Raw genomic sequence first — 26819 nt, 5'->3', positions numbered from 1 at the left:
AAGTGGTCACAAATCTATGTGCAGTTGTTGTTTTTGTTGTTGGTGGTGGGGTTTTGTGGGTGTTTTTTTTTTTTTTTTTTTTTGCACGTATGCAACCTGCAGCCTGCTTTCCTCATTGATGCCAAAAAAAAAAAAAAGAGAGACAGAGAGAAAGAGACATGGGTTTAGGAAAACCAGCAGTTGTCTTAGTTCTCAGGTTACAAATCCTTCTGAGAGCAAACAGGCTCCAGGAAGTGATGGGGGCGGGTAAAGGAAGGCGTGCAGAGGGCAGGAAATCAGACACTGATTGCGTAAACCCTCGTGCCCACAGGGCAGCACGAGGAGAACCAACTGTGATTCTCGTGTGATACATCAGCACCATACAGCCCCACGCGAGACCTGAAAGGAGAAAGCATGCCTTCTGAGTGGTACCGAATGTCCCAGGAGGTGCAGAAATTAGTTAATAGAATCATAATATATAAAACTGAAATGTCCATTTTATTCAAAGCAAAAGTACAGAGGGAGGGACAGAGGGATGGGGGGAAATCCCTCAGATTTAAGCTCACATTCAAACAGTGAGGCTTTGCCAGAAGACAGGTACATTCAAATAAAACAAATGTGAACTTTCCTGCAAATTCTAAAGCTGAATCTTCTTTTAGCAAACATTATGTGCTTCTGAAATACACCCTTGGTTCGTCCCGGGGAACACAGCTTGAGTGCGACTCTTCCCGGAAATACAAACACCCAGCAAAGGACGCTCCGCACCCAACGAGCCAGGACCTACCCCAGACTCTGCTACAGGCAGTGGCCCCAGACGCTCTGAAGGGACAGCAGGTGACCACATCCATGCCAATAGTTTTTTCCTGCTTTAAAAACACTCTCATTGGGTGTAAGTGGCTGGGCTGGAGCTCTGTTGGTCCAGGTTCTCCTCGCAGCCCAGCAGCCCAGCGCAGACCCACCCGGGACCAATTCACACCCAAGTCACCAACGTCTGTGAACAGACCTGTCCGTGGCCTCGTTAATTCTTGCTTCCCAGCATAGTTTTAAAATACTTTCCCTAGTTGGGGGGCGGTTTGCATTTTTTTCTTCTATGCAAGATTCCCTCCTTTACGTTACAAAAGTAAAAGCCAAAATAGATCTCATTACCTCTGCTTAGACACTTCAAAACATATTTTGAAACCACAGTGAAAAGTGAATCGTTAACCTGAGGGAAAAACCCTGATCCCACACACGTCCCTTCAGAACCCCGTCCAACATGAGTCTCCAGGACCGACAGCAAGAGCTGGGGTTGAACTGTGTCCCCTGAAGATCTACTGGGGGTCCTCACCCCCATACCTGTGAATTTGACCATAGTGGCAGGTACGGAGTCTGTAGGTGCAGTGGAGTTAAGATGAGGTCATACTAGTAGATGAGCCCTAATCCAATGGCTGGTGTCCCGAGAAGAAGAGGGAAATTTGGACACAGAGACAAGGGGAAGAAAGACGTGAGGCCCGAGGCAGAGATCAGAGCCACGCACCAGTGAGCCGAGGCCCCGCAGGGAACCCCGAGGCTGGAAGAGGCAGGGGGTCCACCTCTTGGGCTTACAAGGGTGCAGCCTGTCTGCCCAGCGGACATCTGGCCTCCGCAGCAACGAGGATAAATGTCAGCTGTCTTACCCCCCGTGGTAATTTGTTACAGTAGCTCCAGGGAAGCAGCACAGCAAGGTAACTCAGAAGAAAATATTACAGGCAAGCATATTCAGACTGTGTGAAGATTAAAAAATAAAATAAACTAGAGCAAGGAGACTTTCCTCTGGATGAGCCAGAGGTACTGTGAAGATGCAGATGAATACAAAGAGCAAAGTCAGATTTTCACAGGTTGTCAGGGTCCTGGGTTCCCCAGGGGACCCAGCACAGGCACGGGGGCTGGAGGGGGAAGGAAAAGCATCTTGACAACGAACGTGGCAGACTGTGGAACAAGGGTAATGACAGCTGTGACTCTGGAACACCTGTGACCTGCTGGAACCACACCAGGCACGTCACCGTATTTAATCTTCATAACCACCCTACGAGGTAGGGGCCACATTTTACTGATCAGGACACTAGGGCTACAATAAATAAAATTCCCTGCTCACGTTACTACAGCCAGAAAGGGGAGGGGCCCATTTATACCCCAGTCTGTCTGATTTCAAAATTTCTGTCTTTTCTGCTCGGCCACCTGCATCCAAGGCATGTACCATTACAGAAGGAAAACAGAATTCTGTAGGTTTTCCAGCCCTTGGCTGTTGAGTGTTTCGAGGGAGCGGAGAGGAGATGGCAGTTATGAGAGGCTCTGATAACCGTGCCTGGGGAACCCACAGACCGCTTCTCAAAATCTCATTTTAAATGCATAAGATAAGATAAAAAGTATATTCCATCAACAGATGGAGGGATAAAGAAGATGTGATACACACACACACACACACACACACACACAATGGAATACTATTCAGCAGTAAAAAAAGAATGAAATTCTGCCATTTGCAGCAACATGGATAGACCTAGAGAATATCATACTAAGTGAAGTAAGTCAGACAGAGAAAGACAGATACTGTATGATATCACTTCTATGTGGAATCTCAAAAATAAAACAAAACTAGTGAATAGAACAAAAAGAGACCCACAGAAAGAACAAACTAGTGGTTACCGGTGGGGGGGAGGGGCAAGATAGGGGGAGGGGATTAAGAGACATAAACTACCATATATAAAATAAATAAGCTGCAAGGATATATTGTACAGCACAGGGAATACAGTCAATATTATATAATAACTATAAGTGGAATATAACCTTTGAAAATTGTGAGTCACTATGTTATATACCTGAAATTTATGTACTATTGTACCTCAACTATACCTCAATGAAAAAAATATATACACATTAAACATTTACAGAAAAAAAGACAGATAGTGTTATGAATGAAGCTGATTATTTTGAAATGCAATTTTCAAAATATTAAAAGAACCTTGATATAGTAGTACAGGTAATAGGAATTAAGAGGACTGGAGATAGATCTAAAAGCTGTCACACTTTGAAGTACTGTACTGAGGAGTACAAGATATTTTAAGAATATCAGCAAAAACTGTCGTAAGATGTGAAAAAGATCTGTGATTTCCATGGTGATTATATCACAGGTGTTGCTAAGATTGCTCTGGTTTGATGCCTACATTCATAATAGAAGGAAATGCTATCTTTTAGTGAGAAAATAGTGAAAATAATAAAATCCCCACTTCCTGATTTCCACTGATGTAGTCCTTGGATGAACATAAGTTAAAACCTCCTAGTTTAAAATGCTGGAGAGGGTGTGGAGAAAAGGGAACCCTGCTACACTGTTGGTGGGAATGTAATTTGGTGCAACCACTATGGAGAACAGTCTGGAGGTTCCTCAGACAACTAAAAATAGATTTATCATATGATCCAGCAATCCCACTCCTGGGCATGTAACCAACTATAATTCAAAAAGATACCTGCACCCCTGTGTTCAGAGCAGCACTATTCACAACAGCCAAGACATGGAAGCAACCTAAACGTCCATCAACAAATGAATGGATAAAGAAGATGTGGTACATATATACAACGGCATACTACTCAGCCATAAAAAAGAATGAAATAATGCCATTTGCAGCAACATGGATGGACCCAGAGATTATCATACTAAGTGAAGTCAGAAAGAGAAAGACAAATACCATATGATATCACTTATATGTGGAATATAAAATATGACACAAACGAACCTATCTAGGAAACAGAAACAGAATCATGGACATAGAGAACAGACTTGTGGTTGCCATGGGGGAGGGTGGGGAGGGGAGGGATGGAGTGGGAGTTTGGGGTCATCAGATGCAAACTATTACATATAGAATGGATAAACAACAAGGTCCTACTGTGGAGCACAGGGAACTATATTCAATATCGTGTGATAAACCATAATGGAAAAGAATATTTTAAAAATGTAAATATATATATGTATAACTGATTCACTTTGCTGTACAACAGAAATTAACACAACATTGTAAATCAACTATACTCCAAAAAAAAAAAAAACTCCTAGTTTACATAATATCACTTCAGAGTAGCCTGTGGGACCAGTGGTGGGCTCCAACTCCAGAAAATGACATTTTAGACCTTATCTATTATAAAATCAAAATAGTAGCATCTCACTGCTTAGAGCTACACATCATTACCTTATTTCCCTTAAGTGAACATGAATGTGTCACAATAAAAAAGCACCTGTGCAGGCCCGTTATATTTGGCTCGGGAGAGTCCCGGGAACGGCGTGCGTTGCCAACACGTGTCCTAGGAATTTAAGTGAGGAGGGAACTCATAAGATCCCAGATCAACTACCATATTTTGAGAAGCTGAAGGCAAGAACAAGGACATATTTACACATTTAGAAAGAGAAAAGTTTGAGCCCTAATGCAATTTTTTCCCTTTTTTGGTTACTTTTAAGACCAAAGGGATAATATCTTACATTTACATAAAAATTATTTTCCCCCCAGTGTTACTGAGATAGAATTGACATACAGCACCGTCTAAGTTCACGGCGTGCAACATAACGACCTGACTCACATATGTTGTGAAATGATCGCCACAGCAAGTTTGGTTAACGTCTGTCATCTCATACAGACACAAAAAAAGAAGGAAAAGGAACTTTCTGTTCCCCTGTGAACTTTTTGGGTCACTCTCTTAGCAACTTTCAAACTTACTGAACAGCGGGGTTGACAAGCGTCACCACTGTGTCCACCCCTGGGGCTTATTTATCTTTTAACTAGACATTTGTACCTACAAATCTGAAATTGTCATCAACTTGCTTTCACATCTACCTAGAGTTGTATGTTCAGATCAGTCAGGAGGACATTATGCCCCCCATTTTGGAGCTGAGAAGCCAGCCACAGAGCAGGCGATGGGCTGAATGGAGAGAGTTCGGGCACCTCATTTGACGTCATCTCTGCAAGGCCCGCAGACACGAGCCCTCCCTTTGCAGCTGCAGGGAAGAAAAATGCCAACGCGTTTTATGATTTATGGTGAAAACCCTTTGCAGCAACTTCCCAAAACACTAGACGGCGTGAGGCTGCTCCATCGCGCCCACATCCCTCCACGTGCGGCCCACCTGCCCTGTGACCCCTTCCCCTGCCGGCAGCGAGCACAGCGCTTCCGCCGCCCCCTCCATCCCCCGCCCCCCGGTCCCGCCCGCAGCCTCTCACCTCCGCTGGCTTCTCTGCTCCCTTCCTGCTCTCTCTTCTCCTCCAAGCCCGAAACTTTCCCTTCACCCATCACACCTGGACCTCAAATAGAATCGGTTTTGTTTCATGTACGGAATCCTACTTGGTTTCTGGTCCTTAGTCTTTAGAACAAGCAGTGCAATAGCCTTTCTCTCTCCGCAGCTGCCTTTTCTCTTCCTGTCCTTAGCGGTAGGAGCTGGGGATCATCCTGGCAGGTGAGTCGCACTGGACACACCTCCCACCACACAGGCTTCCCAACCCAAACCCCGAACTCTTTCAGGGGGTCGTGGATCTTTTCTGACATCACTTAGGTGAGTTAAGGAACAATCAGTGTTGAAGAGGGACTTCTGTAAGAGCGAAAACGCCCAAGGAAGGAGGAGCGGTGAGGGGCAGCCGCTGACTCGGTTCTGAAATAAGTTAAGTGGCCAAACGCCCTCCGCTTAGCGAACGACCCCCTAAAACCATGCCTGTTCCCTGGCTCAGCTCCACCCCGCCACTGGCTTCTCCGGTTCAGGGCCATCTTGGGAGGGGACAGGCATCAACTCGTCTCTCCCCTCCTCAGGCCCCAGGTTTGGACTCAGCCTGGCTCTGGATGGGCCTGAGCAAGAATGAGATGGGAAAGTAGAACGTACTTTACTGGGTTATTCCTTCCCCAGATTTTCTACAGGCAAAGCAGCTATGAACGCGGGGTTACATTCTACATTCTTACCACTGTGCTGCAGCTGTGATTTCAGATGCCAGGTTCTAAGCTGTAAGAATCTTTAGTGGCTGTCAGAATTCCAACAGCAAATGAAACGCAAATGGCCAGCCAAAAGCTGCTCTGATTTTTATGGAATGGGATGATACGTGCATCAGTAATTTTGACGTACCTTTTAAAAATTCGAGAAAAAAAAAAAAAGACAGAGAGAAATGCAACGAAACTATTGTAATCTGGAAAGCAGTGGCCTTGTCCCTTGGATTCAGGCCATTTATTTAAAATACATAAGCAATTAATGCTTCTCGTCTCCCTGGAGAGCACAGTGGTAGTAACAGATACTTGAGTTGCCCTAACATGTGGAAAATTGATGATAAAATGTGCTGAAATGAGTTTGTGAGCCTACGGACTTTGTAACTTGTTTGACAGGCAGAATAGGTAACTCATTAAAAATGCAAAATTAACACGCATGCGGACACTTAATTTACTACTCTCCAGTTCTCCGAGCATAAAAAAACCCTTAATAGTAACTATGACAAATCTGGGCTCTGGAAGTCCCCCCGCCCCTGCCTTTGTAATAATCATTCACAGGAATTCCATTTCTGGGCTTAACTAAAACCCCACCATCCTACCATCTCAGAATCAACAGCAGCACAATGCTAGTTTGATATCCAGGTAGAGAAATGATAAAATTGTAGGTTGTTCTTTTACGTGTGGACTCATGAAAAGTGAAGAGACAGTTTAAAGCCATCATATTATGAAATAAATGCACATAATGATTCCACCTTAAAACGTATTTTATCTGAAACACATGTTGAAGAATAGAGAGGTCTACTCAAACTTTTCTTCTTTCAATTAATAAAAAGTATGATTTTGTAAAAATGAACTTGCTTTCCTCTTTAGAAATTGTTTAATGGTTGAGGACAACTGAATATTCCAAATTCAAGAACCATGTTTTGGAGCTGAATATGTCAGAAGCCCACTGTTTTTCTAAACCTTTTTATTTTCTAACATCTTTATTGGAGTATAATTGCTTTACAATGGTGTGTTAGTTGCTGCTGTATAACAAAGTAAATCAGCTATGCATATACATATATCCCCATATCCCCTCCCTCTTGCGTCTCCCTGCCACCCTCCCTATCACACCCCTCTAGGTGGACACAAAGCACCGAGCTGATCTCCCTGTGCTATGCGGCTGTTTCCCACTAGCTAGCTATTTTACATTTGGTAGTGTATATATGTCCATGCCAAGCTCTCACTTTGTCCCAGCTTCCCCTTCCCCTTCCCCGTGTCCTCAAGTCCATTCTCTACGTCTTCATCTTTATTCCTGTCTTGCCCTTAGGTTCTTCAGAACCTTTTTGGTTTTTTTTTTAGATTCCATATATATGTGTTAGCATACGGTATATGTTCTTCTCTTTCTGACTTACTTCATTCTGTATGATAGTCTCTAGGTCCATCCACTTTACTACAAAACTCAATTTCGTTTCTTTTTATGGCTGAGTAATATTCCATTGTATATACGTGCCACATCTTTTTTTTTTTCAAACTTCTACTCTTTTTATACAGCAGGTTCTTATTAGTCATCCATTTTATACATATTAGTGTATATATGTGAATCCCAATCTCCCAATTCATCACACCACCACCCGCCACTTTCCCCCCTTGGGGTCCATACGTTTGTTCTCTACATCTGTGTCTCTATTTCTGCCCTGCAAAACGGTTCATCTGTACCATTTTTCTAGGTTCCACAAATATGCGTTAATATACGATATTTGTTTTTCTCTTTCTTACTTCACTCTGTATGACAGTCTCTAGATCCATCCACATGTCTACAAATGACCCAATTTCATTACTTTTTACAGCTGAGTAATATTCCATTGTATATATGTACCACAACTTCTTTATCCATTCGTCTGTCGATGGGCATTTAGGTTGCTTCCATGACCTGGTTATTGTAAACAGTGCTGCAATGAACATTGGGGTGCATGTGTCTTTTTGAATTATGGTTTTCTCAGCATATATGCCCAGTAGTGGGATTGCTAGGTCATATGGTAATTCTATTTTTAGTTACTTAAGGAAACTCCATACTGTTCTCCATAGTGGCTGTATCAATTTACTTTCCCACCAACAGTGCAAGAGGGTTCCCTTTTCTCCACACCCTCTCCAGCGTTTGTTGTTTGTAGAATTTCTGATGATGCCCATTCTAACTGGTGTGAGGTGATACCTCATTGTAGTTTTGATTTGCATTTCTCTAATAATTAGTGATGTTGAGCATCTTTTCATATGTCTTCTTTGGAGAAATGTCTATTTAGGTCTTCTGCCCAGTTTTTGATTGGGTTGTTTGTTTTTTTAAAATTGAGCTGCATGAGCTGTTTATATATTTTGGAGATTAATCCTTTGTCCCTTGATTCGTTTGCAAATATTTTCTCCCATTCTGAGGGTTGGCTTTTCGTCTTGTTTGTAGTTTCTTTGCTTTGCAAAACCTTTTAAGTTTCATTAGGTCCCATTTGTTTATTTTTGTTTTTATTTCCATTGCTCTAGGAGGTGGATCAAAAAAGATCTTGCTGTGATTTATGTCAAAGAGTTTTCTTCCTATGTTTCCCTCTAAGAGTTTTATAGGGTCTGGTCTTACATTTAGGTCTCTAATCCATTTTGAGTTTATTTTTGTGTATGGTGTTAGGGAGTACTCTAATTTCATTCTTTTACATGTAGCTGTCCAGTTTTCCCAGCACCACTTATTGAATAGACTGTCTTTTCTCCACTGTATATCTTTGCCTCCTTTATCAAAGATAAGGTGACCATATGTGCGTGGGTTTATCTCTGGGCTTTCTATCCTATTCCATTGATCTATATTTCTGTTTTTGTGCCAGTACCATATTGTCTTGGTTACTGTAGCTTTGTAGTATAGTCTGAAGTCAGGGAGTCTGATTCCTCCAGCTCCGTTTTTTTCCCTTAAGACTGCTTTGGCTATTCGGAATCTTTTGTGTCTCCATACAAATTTTAAGATTTTTTTTGTTCTAGTTCTGTAAAAAATGCCATTGGTAATTTGATAGGGATTGCACTGAATCTGTAGATTGCTTTGGGTAGTAGAGTCATTTTCACAATGTTGATTCTTCCAATCGAAGAACATGGTATATCTCTCCATCTGTTTGTATCATCTTTAATTTCTTTCATCAGTGTCTTATAGTTTTCTGCATACAGGTCTTTTGTCTACCTAGGTAGGTTTATTCCTAGGTATTTTATTCTTTTTGTTGCAATGGTAAATGGGAGTGTTTCCTTAATTTCTCTTTCAGATTTTTCATCATTAGTGTATAGGAATGCAAGAGATTTCTGTGCATTAATTTTGTATCCTGCAACTTTACCAAATTCATTGATTAGCTCTAGCAGTTTTCTGGTGGCATCTTTAGGATTCTCTATGTATAGTATCATGTCATCCACAAACAGTGACAGTTTTACTTCTTCTTTTCCAATTTGTATTGCTTTTCTTTTTCTTCTCTGATTGCTGTCACTAGGACTTCCAAAACTATGTTGAGTAATAGTGGCGAGAGTGGACATCCTTGTCTTGTTCCTGATCTTAGAGGAAATGCTTTCAGTTTTTCACCATTGAGAATGATGTTTGCTGTGGGTTTGTTGCATATGGCCTTTATTATGTTGAGGTAGGTTCCCTCTATGCCCACTTTCTGGAGAGTTTTTATCATAAATGGGTGTCGAATTTTGTCAAAAGCCTTTTCTGCATCTATTAGGATGATCATATGGTTTTTCTTCTTCAATTTGTTAATACGGTATATCACATTGATTGATTTGCGTATATTGAAGAATCCTTGCATCCCTGGGATAAATCCCATTTGATCATGGTGTATGATCCTTTTAATGTGCTGCTGGATTCTGTTTGCTAGTATTTTGTTGAGGATTTTTGTGTCTATATTCATCAGTGATACTGGTCTGTAAGTTTCTTTTTTTGTAGTATCTTTGTCTGGTTTTGGTACCAGGGCGATGGTGGCCTTGTAGAATGAGTTTGGGAGTGTTCCTCCCTCTGCTATATTTTGGAAGAGTTTGAGAAGGATAGGTGTTAGCTCTTCTCTAAATGTTTGATAGAATTCGCCTATGAAGCCATCTGGTCCTGGACTTTTGTTTGTTGGAAGATTTTTAATCACAGTTTCAATTTCATTACTTGTGATCTGTCTGTTTATATATTTATATTTCTTCCTGGTTCAGTCTTGGAAGGTTATACCTTTCTAAGAGTTTGTCCATTTCTTCCAGGTTGTCCATTTTATTGACATAGAGTTGCTTGTAGTAGTCTCTTAGGATGCTTTGTATTTCTGCAGTGTCCATTGTAACTTCTCCTATTTCATTTCTAATTTTATTGATTTGAGTCCTCTCCCTCTTTTTCTTGATGAGTCTGGCTAAAGGTTTCTCAATTTTATTTTTCTTCTCAAAGAACCAGCTTTTAGTTTTATTGATCTTTGCTATTGTTTTCTTTGTTTCTATTTCATTTATTTCTGCTCTGATCTTTATGATTTCTTGCCTTACACTAACTTTGGGTTTTGTTTGTTCTTCTTTCTCTAATTGCTTTAGGTGTAAGGTTAGGTTGTTTATTTGAGATTTTTCTTGTTTCTTGAGGTAGGATTGTATTGCTATAAACTTCCCTCTTAAAACTGCTTTTACTGCATCCCATAGGTTTTGGGTCATCGTGTTTTCATTGTCATTTGTTTCTAGTTACTTTTTGATTTCCTCTTTGATTTCTTCAGTGATCTCTTGGTTATTAAGTAGTGTATTGTTTAGCCTCCATGTGTTTGCATTTTTTACAGACTTTTTCCTGTAATTGATATCTAGTCTCATAGCATTGTGGTTGGATAAGATACTTGATACGATTTCAATTTTCTTAAATTTACCAAGGCTTGATTTGTGACCCAAGATATGATCTATCCTGGAGAATGTTCCATGAGCACTTGAGAAGAAAGTGTATTCTGCTGTTTTTGGATGGAATGTCCTATAAATATCAATTAAGTCCATCTTGTTTAATGTATCATTTAAAGCTTGTGTTTCCTTATTTATTTTCATTTTGGATGATCTATCCATTGGTGAAACAGGGGTATTAAAGTCCCCTACTATGATTGTGTTACTGTCGATTTCCCCTTTTATGGCTGTTAGCATTTGCCTTATGCATTGAGGTGCTCCTATGTTGGGTGCATAAATATTCACAATTGTTATATCTTCTTTTTGGACTGATGCCTTGATCATTATGTAGTGTCCTTCTTTGTCTCTTGTAATAGTCTTTATTTTAAAGTCTATTTTGTCTGATATGAGAATTACTATTCCAGCTTTCTTTTGATTTCCATTTGCATGGAATATCTTTTTCCATCCCCTCACTTTCAGTCTGTATGTACCCCTAGGTCTGAAATGGGTCTCTTGTAGACAGCTTATATATGGGTCTTGTTTTTGTATCCATTCAGTCAGTCTATGTCTTTTGCTTGGAGCATTTAATCCATTTACATTTAAGGTAATTTTTGATATGTATGTTCCTATTACCATTTTCTTAATTGTTTTGGGTTTGTTATTGTAGGTGTTTTCCTTCTCTTGTGTTTCCTGCCTAGAGAAGTTCCTTTAGCATTTGTTGTAAAGCTGGTTTGGTGGTGCTGAATTCTCTTAGCTTTTGCTTGTCTGTAAAGGTTTTAATTTCTCCGTCAAATCTGAATGAGATCCTTGCTGGGTCTAAACCTTTTTGAACATGAGACTTTGTTAATGCTGTTTGACTTCCTTTGTACAGAGAGAGAGAGGAATCAGGAGGAGGGGGAAAGGGACTTCCCTGGCGGTCCAGTGGTTAAGACTCCGAGCTTCCACTGCAGGGGGCGTGGGTTTGATCCCTGGTCGGGGAACTAAGATCCCGCTTGCTGCATGGCATGGCCAAAAAACAAAACAAAAAAGTTATCTAGATATGATTTAAAGTATATGGGAGAATGTGAGTAGGTTATATGCAAATAATACACCATTGTATGTAAGGAACTTGGGCGTTCGTGGATTTTGGTATCTGTGAGGGGGAAAGGAGAAGGGAAAGCAGGGCCCAGCTTGCTCTCTGTGGAGGAGGAGGACAACGAAGGCTGAAGTCTGTGTTCCCGGCATCAACGCATTTCAAGCCACGGTTGGCAGCACAAATATGCAAATCAACAGCCCAGAATGCCTTTAGAATCAAGGAAACTAAGGGCCCCTGGAGTAGAAGGCAGAACAGCATCTTCATAGTCATGAGCGCCTCTGTGTTCTAGCTGAGGAGATCCCGGGTGCCCAGTCGCCCCACGCTGGGCGCCCCTCAACGCTTCCCTCTCCCTCCCCAGCCACAGCTACAGTTAACCTCGGGAGGAATCTAGTCCATCACGCCCCATGGAACAGTCCCCTAACGCTTCCTTGTCTCCAACCCACTCTCCGTCCTACCACTAAAACACACATCAGATCGTGGCTGGCCGTCGCCCAGAACGAACCCGGGGTCATTCAGAACCTCATCCGATGTGCCTTTCCAGCTCCGTGTTCACACGCAATTATTCACCAGCCACACCACACAGCTCGCCTTTGCCACAGACCACCTGAGGCAACCGGAAATGAGGGAAAGGCCGCTCCCCCTACGATACCTTTCTGCCCGTCAATCTGGAAATTTTACCCTTCAGCATTCAGCTGAAGTATCACCTCCTGCAGGAAAACTTCATAAATCCCCCGGGGCTCTGAGCTCTCTTTCCTGTGCCTCTGCTAAAACCACTGCAATATTTTTACAGCCTTGATTTATTTATCTGGGTGTCACATGACAGCAGCTACTTACATTCTTTCCAAATTATCCAATACCATAGTCACATCCCCAGAGTCTGCAGCCTGGGAAACTGGCAGTTTAAGAAGCTTCATGAATGGGTCAAGGGATGAATGGGTGACTGGTGGACAAAGGAGCAAATAAGTGAGCAGTTCTGGGTGGCAAGGAAGCTGTCCTCACCCTACATTTATACATGATTTTATAAAAATGAACTTAAGTTATCACTTGAGGATAACTAAATATCTCAAAACCTAAAACAATATCTTAGATCAGGAAATCAACCATCCCATTTCTGTCTCTTTCATAACCGATTCGAATTCCATGTACCCTGGAAACAAGCCGACTTCAATTTTCTTTCCCCCATTGTCAACAATCCTGTTTTAAAGTCTCCTATTTGGGACTTCCCTGGTGGCACAGTGGTTAAGAATCCGCCTGCCAATGCAGCAGACACAGATTTGAGCCCTGGTCCAGGAAGATCCCACATGCCACGGAGCAACTAAGCCTGTGTGCTACAACTACTGAGCCTGCGCTCTAGAGTCCGTGAGCCACAACTACTGAGCCCACGCGCCACAACTACTTAAGCCGGCACGCCTAGAGCCTGTGCTCCGCAACAAGAGAAGCCACCACAATGAGAAGCCCGCGCATCGCAACGAAGAGAAGGCCCATGTGCAGCAACAAAGACCCAACACAGCCAAAAATAAATAAATAAAATAAAAATAAAAATAAAATAAAGTCTCCTATTTGGTACCAGACACGTGAGAAGCAAAGTAATGTATCTTTTCTAACCAACAAGTTTCCTCTGCTGGTGACAGAGTGTAAAAGCAAAGATTTAGGCCTTTTCAAACGTCTCTTTTCCATATTTTAGGCTCAGTGGGAAGCATCGCTGCATTGGGAGGAGAAAGGAGCCTGGGACGCAATGACAGGAGGCAGTGGATGACAAGGGCGTGGTGACGGGAGGGTGGTAAAAGCACTCCAGAGGGAAGTCAGAGGAGTGAGGGCTTTGTGGGGACCTGCTGTTCCTTTTGGCAACACTCACTGACATCAGATACACTCTGTAACCCCCATCTTTACACTTCAAAGGGTCCAGCCCATGAACCTGAGGAGTCAAGTAAACCCCGAGCCTGATTAGATCTGCTGGTCCCCAGGGCGCTCTGGGTAGAGTTCCTGGGGCTGTGGGAACAGGGGCCACCCCAGAGGGAAGGAAGACCACGAGGCGGCACCAAGGTGCTCCGTGAGAATCGAACACGCGATGCTGCAAAAGATCTCGAGTATGTTTAGTTCAAAACCTGCAGTAAAAGAATTACAGATGAATAATTTATACTTCAGAAAGAGAAGAAACAAATCCAGACTTACAACGGAACCTGCTCTAAGTAAATATATATTTATAAAACATTTATACTGTGCGTTAGGGACTGGATCAGTCACGCACTGTGTCTAAGGCTCCCCGCCCGAGGCTCTGCCCTTCCAGGCACGACAGGGCTCTGGCCCTGGAGTCACCGCCCCTCCACTGTCCACAGGGCCTTCCTGTCCTGTGCCATCGGGTGACCCACCCAAACTGCCAGGAGAGGGACTGAATGAAGGTCCTCAGTGAGCTGCCCAGCCCACCCTAAGCGGCCGAACCCCACCCGGAAAATCAAGAGGAGGGGCTCTGCTCCGGGCAGGGGCCAGCTGTGGCAGGCGGTGGCCCGAGCTCCGGGGAAGGGATGCTGGACTCAGAGTCAAAAGAGGAAACGGAGAGGAAACGCACTGGGCAGTGATGACACCGGCGTTTGAAAACTGGCCTTTGCCGATCCCGTCTCATTCAATCTTAAAAGCCTTGCAGTGGACACTTTAAATTCTGTTTTACAGATAAGGAAGATGAAGAGATTCCACCAAAGGTCAGGAAACCAGCAAATGGTTAGAATTTGTCTGCACGCAGCAGACACCTCCCCTGGGCCTTGGTCCCCATCAAAGGCCTGGCTCCAGCCCCACTGCGGGGCTTGGGAGGGGCCTGTAACCTTTCCAGGCCTCAGTTTATTCACTGCTTAAAAACAAAAATCCAAATCCAAAAACGTTGACCTCCTTGACCGGGTGGCCGAGAAGGATCTTTATTCACTGAAAAACCATCAGATAAACATGAGCGGTTGCTATTAATACTTTTAGTTGTAAGAGCCAATGACATTTTTAAAGTTCCAAAGGGAGTTGGTAAAACTCCAGTCCCCAGCAGAGGGTGTAGCAATTTCTGGTCAACATATTTTAGACCAAATGCTTTATTCCACCATTTCTTTCTTTCTTGAAAGGTTTTAATTTCATTCCTGGGGAACTACTGTTTGTACTCTATAGAGATTTGTATCCAGTTAATAGGATTACAAGTCATGTTTAACTCTTTCAGGGGTTAATGCCTCTCTTTCCTAAACCAAGAGTTAGCGGGGGTAGATGTGGAAGAGAAATGCCCAAACCTAACATACAGGATATTAGTACCTAGAGGAGCCTCGGCCTGGACAGCAGGTCTCAAGCTTCGGTGCCTGAGATACTTCCCTGGGTATTGTGTTAAAGGTCCAGATTACTGCTCCTGATTCAGTAGCTCCAGGTGGGGCTCAGGACCTGTGCCTTTACCTTGCATCCTGAGTGGTCCGATTCCAAACTGTGAGAAACTCTGGCTACAAGATGGGAAGTAATTTGCAGAATTTAACTGGTTTGTACTGAAGGGTCTGACCAAAGGTGGCAATTTTAACCAACAATGAATATGATAAAAGCTAATATTTATGCTTTATTGTTAATATTAATGATTACTAATAATAACCAATAGTATAATTTTAATGATAATATATAATATGTAATACTTTAATTTTAATTATAAAATTCATATAATTTTTGTAATATTGTTTAACATATAATATTATATGTAATATAATAATATAGTATATAATATGATAAGATAAACTAATAAGATTAATAATAATGATATTAAGCGTAATAATATTCTACTATGTTCCAGGCACTGTGGTATGTATCTTATATGTATTATTTCATTTATTCCTGATAGGTATTATTACCTGCATTTTTAAAGAAATGAGGCTTAAATAGGTCAAGTATTTTTCTTAAGGACGTACAGCTGGTTAGCAGCAAAGCCAGGACTTGAACTCGGGCAGCCCTCCCACAAAGCCCGACTATTCCACACCAGAGAGGCTCCCCACCACTCAGAAACGCTGGCATCGCTGGCTGGCAACCAATCCTGGGGCTCCCCCGCCCCCCATTCCTGAACCAGGGGCGACCCCCTCAGCTGCCCTGCGCTCTTCCTGAGTGAATGGAGCGTTCTAATCGTCCTTGTGTCCTCACACTGTCCCTGGTGGGAGAAACAGAGGTAACAGTCGGTTTACACAGGGACGTGTGACAAACCGTGCTGATGTTCTTCTGTCAATCCATGCCTACGGCCTTCCTTCCGACGGTCACGGCAGACACATCAACGTGAACATGTGTCACCGGGCCAAATGGAAAGTAATTCCCAACCCTGGACACTCTTTCCTCTTGATTATCATAGGGAAGCTTAAGATGAGAAAAACAGAACAGGAGAAAAACATATATACTGCCATCAGTTTCTTAATCATCAGGCTCAAATTTCCCCTGAAGAATACTGACACTACTTTTCTACATTTCATAACTTCATTAAGGCCTTATTATGCCTTTGTTACGCACAAATTAAAACAAGGCACCAAATAAGCAAAAATACTAAAACTTTGACAAATACACTGTGATACTGGTTCATATCATTTCTTTTAAGAATTTCATACACTTTAGAAAACTTAAAATTCATAGCAAATATGATATAGCATATCATTTATACTTGATTACAAACGGTTATTACAGTAATTTTTATAAAAACTAGGCTCTTGCGCAGGTATATAGGTATACCTACAATTGGTGAATTTTGTCATGAAAATTATACCTCAATAAAGCTCCTAAAAATCTTGGGCAGGTTTTCTAGGGTCACTACATTTACCTCTATGTAGGCAACCTCATCTTTCTGGAATTTCTAGGCTCTGTGAAACAGCTGTGGATAATTCTAACCTCTAGCAGAACTGTTTAAATCTCCCAACTACCTATTTAAGTAACCTGGAGAGTAATGTCTAAGTAATCTGCAAAGAGTCAAAATTATGCAATATTTCTGTGTCTCTGATTAAATTACAGAAAAAACCAGTACCTCAGAACCATCATTATGTACGAAGTACCCCTCATGATCACATAAAGTTCCAGAGTTCCTAATCCACGCTGAAAATAGGCCTGATTTAGCCCCTACTCACCTACTGGATTGAATATTCCAGTACTAGAAGCTAGAGAGAGGCTTTATTTTAGTGACAGTGTACCTGGTGATGCCACAGAAATCCCCTCCTTTTTCAGAGGCAGCAGCAAAAAGCGGGCAGTGGTCCAGGGGCGGGGGCCGGCGGAGCACGTGAAGTCCCCACGTGCCCAGGCCGGACAGCGCCGGGCAGGGATGGTGACCTTGGCGGGTGGAAGCCCCAGGCAGGAATGACACTGTGCATCCCGCAGAACTAAAGTCTCCCAGTCCAGCGCTCAAATCGTCTCAACTGCGTAAGGCTGCGTACTGCGAGGGCTTCCGACGATTTTGAGGGCACAAGTCCCTGAGGAAGAAAGCTACAAGACCCTCAAACATCTGAGTGCTGGAGCCAACTGTAAGGCTTGGCTTACTCTATTCAGAAACATCTTTGATTCCTCAATGTTTACCAAGTTAACGTATAGACTATCTGGAATCCAAGAGTCCATGATCTGAACCTAACAATTTCATCTTAACTGGGATGGTTCCGCAACACCAGATGAAACTGTTATATCCTGTTCTCTCAAATCACATAAAAGCGCTGTACATCTGACCGCTGAAATGCCCCACCTTCCTCTCCGTAACTACCTGCAGAGATCTCACCTTCTTCACGTCAGATCACCCCTATTAACCTTTCCTTCATTTGGTGCGTGGTGGGTAAGAACTGCCACTCTTGTGAAATCCCGCAGCATCGGGGTTACCGCTTTTGAGGAGTTTAATCCGTTCTGCGTGTTCTACTATGATTTAGATACATCTTGGGTCATCAATAATCTTCCCCGACATCACCCACTATTCCTTAGAGCTACACCTGAGTGTCTTACACCTGGGAGGTACTCCACAATTTGATGTGACGTGTTACTGAATAAACATATAAATCTCACAATCCTCCAGAAGCCTGTAACACGGTGAGCGTTAACAACCAGTTTTGGAAAAAACTGACCTTAACTGGCCACTGTCTGAAGAAGTCAGGCAATCTAGGATGGAAAAATCATTAAACGGATAGTGAACACCAGACAATGTCAGCCAGTGTGAAGCACTGGGCTGAGTGTTCACCACATAATTTCCTTGGTTCTTACAAACCTCCAAGGCAGAGAAAGCTCTTCCACAGTCTATCTTTGAGAAGTTCAAGGGCTTGCCTAACGTTTGGCATCTTTGGAAGGCAGAGCTGGGACCCCAGCCAAACTAGAAACATTTACCAAAAGAAGACTTAAGCTCCCTGTAAAGGAGTTACAATGGATTCTCATCACTTAAAAGAGCTTCATCTATGGTACATTTCAGCACCACCAGGAACTAGGGCATCCATACCATAGGACTAAGGACAGGGCCCCCTCCCGCTGACCTAATTCAGCCAGTGAGTTACTGTGTGACTCTGTAGGAACACCAGCAGCGACACTAAACCCCTGTGTCTGCACCTTTATACGGGAACAGGTATAAATGCTCAGCTGCATTTCACAACCAAGTAACAATTTCAGTCTCATTCCCCAGACCATCGTTGTTACGACAAAGTTTACCACCAGGTGGCAGGAGTACAACGCTAAGGAGGCTATTTTTGGACACAGTCTTGTTAAACAGTGTGCAGTTTTTCAAAGATTTTGCCCCTTTTATAGTATGTTACAAATAAATGATTCTAAATTAAAACATTATTCTCCCTTATTGAAAATTTCATGATGCATATGCATCTTAAATAACATCCTAATATACACAGGTTTCAACTTTTAAAAATTCAACCATAACCACAGCTCAAAATAGCTTTAAACATATAGGTGGAACCATACTATCAATAAATTAAAAAATAACACAGTGTACATTAAAATATAGTAAAGACTGTTATTTAGTTTTATGGGAGGCTATATAAGACTGATGAATACTGCTTCTAACCCATGAAGGTTGGAACTGTTGCATTTTGCAAGGTGCTTTTCGGTTTGTTTTGGTTTGCTTCATTTTGTTTGTACTTTGTTTCTAAATGTCAAAATAAAAGAGGACGTTTCATATTATATTTTGCAAGTACTTCTCTGCAAGTAACACTAAAGATTACCAATATATACAATGCAAACTGGGCAAAATCATCACTATATTTTCTCTTTCTGACATTTACTCTAAAAGCACAAGAGGAAGCTTGATGTGCTACATGAGAATTTTGCGGAAATGAATGCAACCTAAAAATGTAATGAATATCTTAAAGAAAATCCGTAGAATTATCAACATGCATGCACTATTAATAACTTGCGTCTTTCTGCTTTCTCTCTTTGGTGATCCCTTGTGGGTAGAAACTAAATGATATAAACTAAGAACAGCAAATATGCATGTAAAAGTATATAATGGTCAAAAATTACCCTGGGAAGTAACTAAGTTAGAAACTTAACTCTTGAATATGTTTAGTTAAGCAGAAAATAAAATCTCCACCTTAAGCATAAAGAACCCTCTAGAACTAGGCAAATCCCTCTTTTGAAGGAGGAGGGGGGTGTCCTGAACCATCAGTACGGCAGGACGGGGTGCCTGGTGTAAGGAATTACACTTCATCTCATCATCCAGGGAGAGGTGAAGCCCAGACCGGCTCAGGCCTTGATCAATAACACAAACCAGAGCAGAGTCGGGACTCCTTCCCACGGCTGACACCTAGTCTCGTGTCCTTACAACTGTTCCATGGACTTCTTTGGAAGTATGCAAATGAGCAAGTGGTCATCAACATACAGGACCTCTGGAAGACAGACTGGCTGCCCGAGGTCTCCATGCAAACCCAGATCCAGAAAAAGTGAGGCAGCCTCCCTTCTCTGGCTACCCAGGGACCCATGAGGCAGATTTAGATCTCCTGAAAGTGATCTGTGGTAGGCTCTACCTTCTAAGGCTCCCTGCAAAGCAAAGGTTAAAAACAGTCCAGAGGCTGCCTTGGCTTCCAAGTTTGCTGTATCATTACTCATCTGCGGGCAGCAAGGCAAAACTGAGGTCCTCTCTGGGGATCAGTGGGAAGCAACCGTTGCAAGCACCAATTTATACCTGTGATATAGTCTAGGAACTTAAGGAGAGAACAATTTGCAATATGGACATATGCATGCATCTCCTCGGCTCTCAGCTCTGTAAGGGAACATTACTGAATGCATTTATAAAGTGAAAATTACACAGTAAGGTTGCCTGGATTCTTGACAGGATATGAAAAGACCTTTGCTCTTGGAGCCTTGACAGTTATTAGTGAATTCAATTCATGAGATGCTTATGTTCTACTCTAAAAATAAGTCCATACTACTTTACATAAATAGGCTATTTTTAAATTAAAGTATGTAGTTACCAGTAAAAAATTAAATAAATAAAAACAAGTACAATAACCATCATAAAAATTCCTTTGAACCATCATCACTCAGGCATTGACAGGTATCAAACTGCATGTTTCTAATTCACTCCCGGGAAATAAGGCAGACTTAGAATATGTAATGGTTTCTTCACAAAGAATCTCATTCATATAAACTCTGTTGGAAAGGATATGGAAACACTTTAAAGTAGAAAGAGAAGAAAGCTCTGGGTAATAAAAAAAAATGTTTCAAAAATCAAGATTTTGAGAGCCCCTAATGCTAGCTGCATGGAGTACAAAAGAGATGTTTTCAACTTTTCTCCCCAAATCTAGCACATGGCTGGGGCACCTGTCTTCTGAAGGAATTGTACGGTAAATGCCATCTCAAGGAGTTTCACACAACAGCAATTCATTTCAGAACAGAGAAAGACTACTCCTGAACCTGGTAAACAGCAACTTAACAAGAATAATCGTGAGGGCAAGAGAATCAGCTCAGGACCCCGGCCTCCAGGCAAGTGACGGGACCAGCTGTGCCCTCGGGCCATCTCCGGGGAGGGAGGGAGGGAGGGAGGGTGGCGCTGTGACAGGCACCCGTCACGTGGCGGGTCACCAAGGATGTCCCGCTCGGCCCTTACCTCGTCCGTCTTTTCTTCTGGACAGTTCGCCCCTCCGAGGCTCTGCTGCGGGTGGCTGCCGGCGCCGCTGTTCTTACTGCCCAGGTCACAGGCGGTTTGCAGCACATCCTGGAAGGACCCGGGACCTTGCTCCCTCTGGACGGGCCCCTCTGCCCTTTCCTCGCTGTCCACTGAACTCAGGGACAGCGCGCTGACACTGTTGGGACACTTGGCAGGTGCTGCGTCGGGACTCCGAGGGCTGGGGGGCTTGGGCGTGGTGGGCCTCGCAGGACCGAGAGGAGGCTCGGCCTCCACGGGAGACCGGTCGCCAGGGCCCGGTTCCTTGGAGCCTCTGTCCGACACCTCCCGGGCCGCGGGCCCGGAGCAAGAGCCGGGGACGCGAGGAGCGGCACCTCCGGCAGCCGCGTCCCCGGCCGAGCCCCCAGCACCCGCCAGGCCGGGGTCCGGGGCCTCCGCGCCCCTCCGCCCGCGCTCGGGGCCAGCGACCGCGCGGCGGGAGTAGTCGTCGTGCAGCCGGCTGTGCGGCCGCGGCCCGGGCGGGGCGCCCCCGGGGTCCCCCGGCCGGCCGGCCGCGCCGCCGCCCACGAGCCGCAGCACCCGGGCCAGGTCCGGGGCCCGCAGCGGGCTCCTGCAGCGCCTGGGCCCCGAGGGGACCCCGCCGGAGCTGTCGGAGTCGGCGGACGAGCCGCTCAGCGTCCTCCGCGGGCCCCGGCTCTCGGGCGCGCGCCGCAGCTCGGCCAGGTGCGAGGCCGACTTCCGCCGGAAGGAGCTCTTCTTGAGGAAGGTCAGGCTGTCCGTACTCTTGCTCCGCCTGCAGACGCCGTTCCTCTCGGGCTCCCGCGCCGGGGCCTCGTGCGCCGCGGGCTCCGGGGCGGGCGGCTCCGGGTCCAGGAGGCGAATGCGCCCCAGGCCGTAGGCGCGGCGGATGCTGCGGGACCGGAGGGCGCCGCGCACGAAGCCGTCGTCGGGCTCCTCGGGGTCCGAGCCGTCGGACGCGAAGCCCGGCCCCGGGGGGCACCGGCCCGCGGGGGCTCCAGCCGCCGCGCCGTTGGGGACCGCCTTGCTCAGGTCGCGTTCCTCGGCCCCCTCTTTGGCGGCGTCCCATCCCTCCCGGTTCTGAATTCCCTGGAGGACCGAGGTCTTCAGTTTTTTGAAAGACCCCATTTTCCGGAAGGAGGCCAGGGCGTTCCACGTGGAGGAGCTGCCCACGAGGCCGGCGGGCCGGGGCCGCTCGGGGTCGGCGCGTGTCCTGTTCGCGCCGGCGGAGAAGAGGCGCAGGAGGCGGGCCGGGCTGAGCCGCGCCTCCCGGGCGCCCGCGCCGCTGCAGCCGCCGTGACGACACGCCGGGTAGGTCACCATGCCGGGGTCTTTGGGATCAGAGATGGGACCGGGGACCGCAGCTCCGCGCCCGTGGCCGTTCTGGGCCGTGGTCATGATCTGGGGGCCGGGAGCCCACGGGCACAGGGCAGCGCGGTTCAGACCCACGCGCGCCTCCGTGTCCCCCGGCTCCGCGCGCACGCCTTCCTCCCCGAGGCCGCCGGCCTGGCCTTCCCCCCTGCCGTGCACATCGGGCTCCGCGGTCGTGGTCACCGCCTGCAGCGGAAAACAAAGCAGGGAGTTAGCGTCTGCGCCCACGAGAGCCTCCCTCTATCAACGGGGGCTCATCTATTTTGTTTAATAATTGCTAACAGAAAACCAGGCCTGCCCCCTGACAGGGCTGATCACATAAAACCTATTTTAAATTAAGTTAAAATGTCACTTTTTTCTCCTAATTCATTTCGCATTAAATGAGAGGGAAGAATGCAAATTATGCATTCATTAAAAAAAAGATAATTATAGGTTGTGCATTCAATATGATGGTAAACCCTGAAATCCACTGGAACTCGTTAAAAGAAACTTTTGAAAAACTTCTAGAATGAGAAAGCCAAGGCATCATTCAAGACTATGTCTTCTCTTTATTCGAAATAGAAGACATCTTCAGTTATCTCAGACATGCACACGCGCACACACAAAACCCAACACTATTTCAAAATGTGTCACAGGGAAACGCTGAACTAGGTTAAATTTAATGCAGCTCCTAGGAGGCTGAGTGCTTAGCATACAAGAGGCCTCAGGCAAGGGTGAGTTGTGATGGAGACCAAGACACTTTTAGCTGCATATTGTCTACAAAATACCCCAAAACTCTAATGGCAGAGCTACAAAGCGCCACAGGGCCACGAGAGCAGGAGGGACCACGCTGAGGTGGCCTCAGGTCAGGCTCTGTGAAGGAAACCGCATTAGAAGGGCCTCTAACTGGCTGGGGAATGGAGGTGAGGATAATACTGAAACATCAGAAATTCAGACACAGAAATTCAAATTAAACAAATACCCGCACCGTCTACCTTGCTCCCTCAGACCCAAAAGCCCACCGCACGCCTGCGTCTGTGCTCTCCCCCAGGTGCAAATGCTGCTCCCTTGGCCTCTGCCCATCAGGCCAAGACCTGCTCAGCCCTCAAGGGCTAGCATGCTCCCCTGCACTCACTGAACGATTAGGGAAGGAAGGGAGGGAGGAAGGAAGGAAGGAAGGAAGGGAGGGAAGAGTATGATCATAATCCGAAAAGGCTACCATTTATGAAGTGCTTACATGGCAGGCCCCTGTACTAAGTGCTTTCAAAACATCATGACACTGAGTAGTCATGCAAACCTACAAGGTCAACTGAATGATTTCCATTTCATACACAATCAAATGGATGCTTGGGCAGGTTAGGTAATTCATCTGGGGGTCCTGCGGCTCCCCCACCCCAAAGCCTACGCGCTTCTTCACTGCTTCAAACTAATGAACAAAGACAGAGGCAGAGCTGGGATTTGAATGCAGGCATGATTCCAAGTTCAGTGCCTTATGACATAACCCAGACTTAAGTCAAATCCCGGAAGTCCTCACGACGCCAGTCAAGGCCATTATTCTGAAGGCAACATTAAAGGCAGAAGAGAAGGAGCAAGTTGTATAAAGACCTGAGGTCAGGCCCCAATTTGGCTTATTCCTCTCACATGCAGAAAAAAAATCTGACCTCATGCAAAGAGGTCTCATCTGCTTCTTCTCCCCAAATTCTCTGATGGGTTCATTTTCATTTGCCCCTACCTTGTGCCCACTGTGGAGGGATTTCCAGGGAGAATCATGGTTAAAGCGTTAATTCCATCCAGGACCAGGGAGGCTACACGGATGTAGACCCTGGAGCCTTTCTGATGTCCAGTTACCCAGTTCCACTCATCAGAAGATGGATGGGGTGCCCACATGCCCTCTGCAGTCTAATGTTCAAACAGAGAAATGAGGGGCCTGAAGAGCTGTGGGTTGCATTTGAATGAACCATATCAGTAAAATCTCAAATCATCCCGGCACCGAGGGTGGATGTGAACCCTACAGCCAGCTGCAGAATGAATCCAACACCCAGCATCACCCGTCCATCCTCACCTACTGTGGGAGGGACAGGGCATGGGGGTTGTTGCAGCTTCTCACAATCTTGAAATGAAGTGGATAGTTTGTGCCAGCTGTCAAGTCCAGTCGCAAGTCAAGTCCACTGACTGCACATTACATAATGATAGTAGTCTTGTTATGACCTGCCCTGGACACAGAAGAGCATACAGGATCCCTGCCTTGTAGTCTGGCTGGACGAAGACAACATACTGACACCACAAGCAGAGGGCGCTATGAGACCTTCTATAACCAAGGACCCAACTGTTAAGCTGACCCTAAGGGCTCAAGGGGTGCAGGGAAGCGCTGCTTTACTGTTGGGTGGTTTGAGAATGGTCTGAGGAGGACCAGGGGCCAGGTCTAGGTCTAAGCTGCCACCTGAATCTTGAGTAAAGTCATTTCAGTAATCTGTGCTTCAGCATCGTCTATAAAATAAGAGGTGCCAACATTATGTGTATCTCAAACAACCAATCAATTAAATTCATGAGCCTCTGTTGGCCTGTGTTGGATGTGTGTAGGCCCCATGATAAATTCAAGGCAGTGACAAGGTGATGGCCCATTCTAGGGGGAAAAATGGCATGGGTACAGGGAGATTGGGGGGCAGTAAGTTCGGGTGACCAGCCCAGTTGGCCCACGGATGGGGTGTCCTCCAGGATATGGGACTCTCAGGGTGAAACCAGGAAAGTTCTTGGCAAGCCGGGATGACTGTTCACCCTACATTAAGGAGAACAGTGTAGTTAGAAGGATGGCTCGATGTAATAGTGGAAACTCGGTGAAAACAGCTTTAGAAAAACCTACCTCCCCTTAGTCTAACTCTGAGACCGTCTGCAGGTGTCTGTCACCCTCTTTGAGAACTTGCTGATCCCCCTAAAGTGAATTAGACCCCTTACTCTGTGGGTTCCAGGCATTTCACCAAATTGCTTTATAAAAGCATATTATACTGATCTGTATTTGTCATTTTAACAAGTTTATGTGGCTGCCTTCAGAACAAGACCATTAACTCTTTGAGAGTAAGAACTGTGCTTTGCACACTAAGATTATTTAAGTTTATCTGGATGTGAATTTTGTATCCGTTATCCTGCCTTGTCAATAACGGTACCAAGGCTAACAGTTCATCATTACGCACCACCATATTATTCCAATGTGAAGATGTTCACATTTTTACAACACTCAAAAGTCTAAGTATGTACTTAAAGCTTATACAAGTTTTAGGATACAGATCCAGTAAAATACATGCATATCTGAGTTTCTAATTGGGGCAACATGCTTTTTAAAAGACCAGTGACTTACTATTCCGTGAACAACGTGATTGTTGTCTGCTGCTTGGAATGAAACTGAAAATCACGGAAAAAAGCTTTTCCTGGAATTTCCGAGTAACATACCAACTTGCATTATTTAGAACTAATACTTTGACCTCTATTCACTAACAAGGGTTGCAATTCAATCAGTGGTTTTGTAGCAAGTCTTGTAAATTGTGGGAGCTCAGCCAGAGATATTTATGAACATAACTACAAGAAAGAATTTTAGATGGGAATATTGTGAAATCCATTGTCTAGCAGCTGGATTCTGGATTGTTTGAACTTTAGAAGGGAACATTTCATTCGTAATGAGAATTCTCTGAAAACAACCATGACCAATAATTTTTAAATAAGAACTTGTACTTGAATTTGAAATTCAGGAATACATACCAGGCTAATGTACAAACAAGGAGGTTTTCGTTAAATGTTCGGGTAAATTATAGGAAATGTGACACTGGAAGCAAACACTGAAATCTGGATGCTAAAGGGGTGAAAGCACAGAGCCTTGAATCACAGCATGGCAGAATATGGCCTCAGGGAACATCCAACTCCTAAGCGTAAAGATCAGGACCCTTCGTCAGGCTACAACAGGTGAAGGCACAGGCTGGGCAGCAGGGGACTGGGTTCCAGCCCAGGCACTGCCACGTACTGGCCAAACCCCAGGGTCATCCTAGCCCTCTTCCTTTCCCTCCAGACCTCATCGGTTAGCCTAAGAGATTAGACTGCGCATCTCGACAATCCTGGCCTGGCCCCCCGCCATCAGTGCGTCCACCTGGAAGGCTTCCCTGACAAGTCTCCTGTCCTGCGGTCTACCTCACCTCCCATTCAGCCGCAGTGTCCTTCCCAGAGTGCAAACGGACACATGTCACTTCATCTAGGGATGCTGGCTGCCTCCAGACCTCAGAAGGTGTCACATCTCAGCCCAGCACGCCATACCTTTCCCTCTAGGGATGCTGAGTGACTTACAGCCACCGTCCCTCGCACTGCGATACTCTGGGCCATTTCCTTGCTGGCTCTCAGAGTCTCTCGCAGCCGTTCTTGTCTCTCTGTATTAGGGAACCACGGTCCCCAGGCTCCCCTGACCAGTGGCTTCCGGTGAGGTTGGCCAGTGGGAAGCACCGGCGGGAGACGCCATGTGCGGGA

The 26819-nt window shown here is 45.0% G+C and overlaps 1 protein-coding gene across 7 annotated transcripts in view; it reads right to left on the bottom strand.

The window, feature by feature from the left end:
* Nucleotides 1-26819, bottom strand: part of SPATA13 (spermatogenesis associated 13) — a 268070-nt gene that overhangs the window by 53248 nt on the left and 188003 nt on the right. For all 7 annotated transcript variants that reach the window (XM_082435520.1, XM_082435521.1, XM_082435522.1 and 4 more), the window contains one exon: nt 20931-22523. In XM_082435520.1, the coding sequence (XP_082291646.1) occupies nt 20931-22523 (1593 nt within the window). The remainder of the gene's footprint in view (nt 1-20930; nt 22524-26819) is intronic.

The sequence above is a fragment of the Balaenoptera physalus genome (genome assembly GCF_965194825.1).
Source record: "Balaenoptera physalus genome assembly, chromosome: 18".
NCBI classification, from domain to species: domain Eukaryota; kingdom Metazoa; phylum Chordata; class Mammalia; order Artiodactyla; family Balaenopteridae; genus Balaenoptera; species Balaenoptera physalus.
The sequence above is the reverse complement of the archived record's forward strand: the minus strand, read 5'-3'. Positions and strand labels throughout refer to the sequence as shown.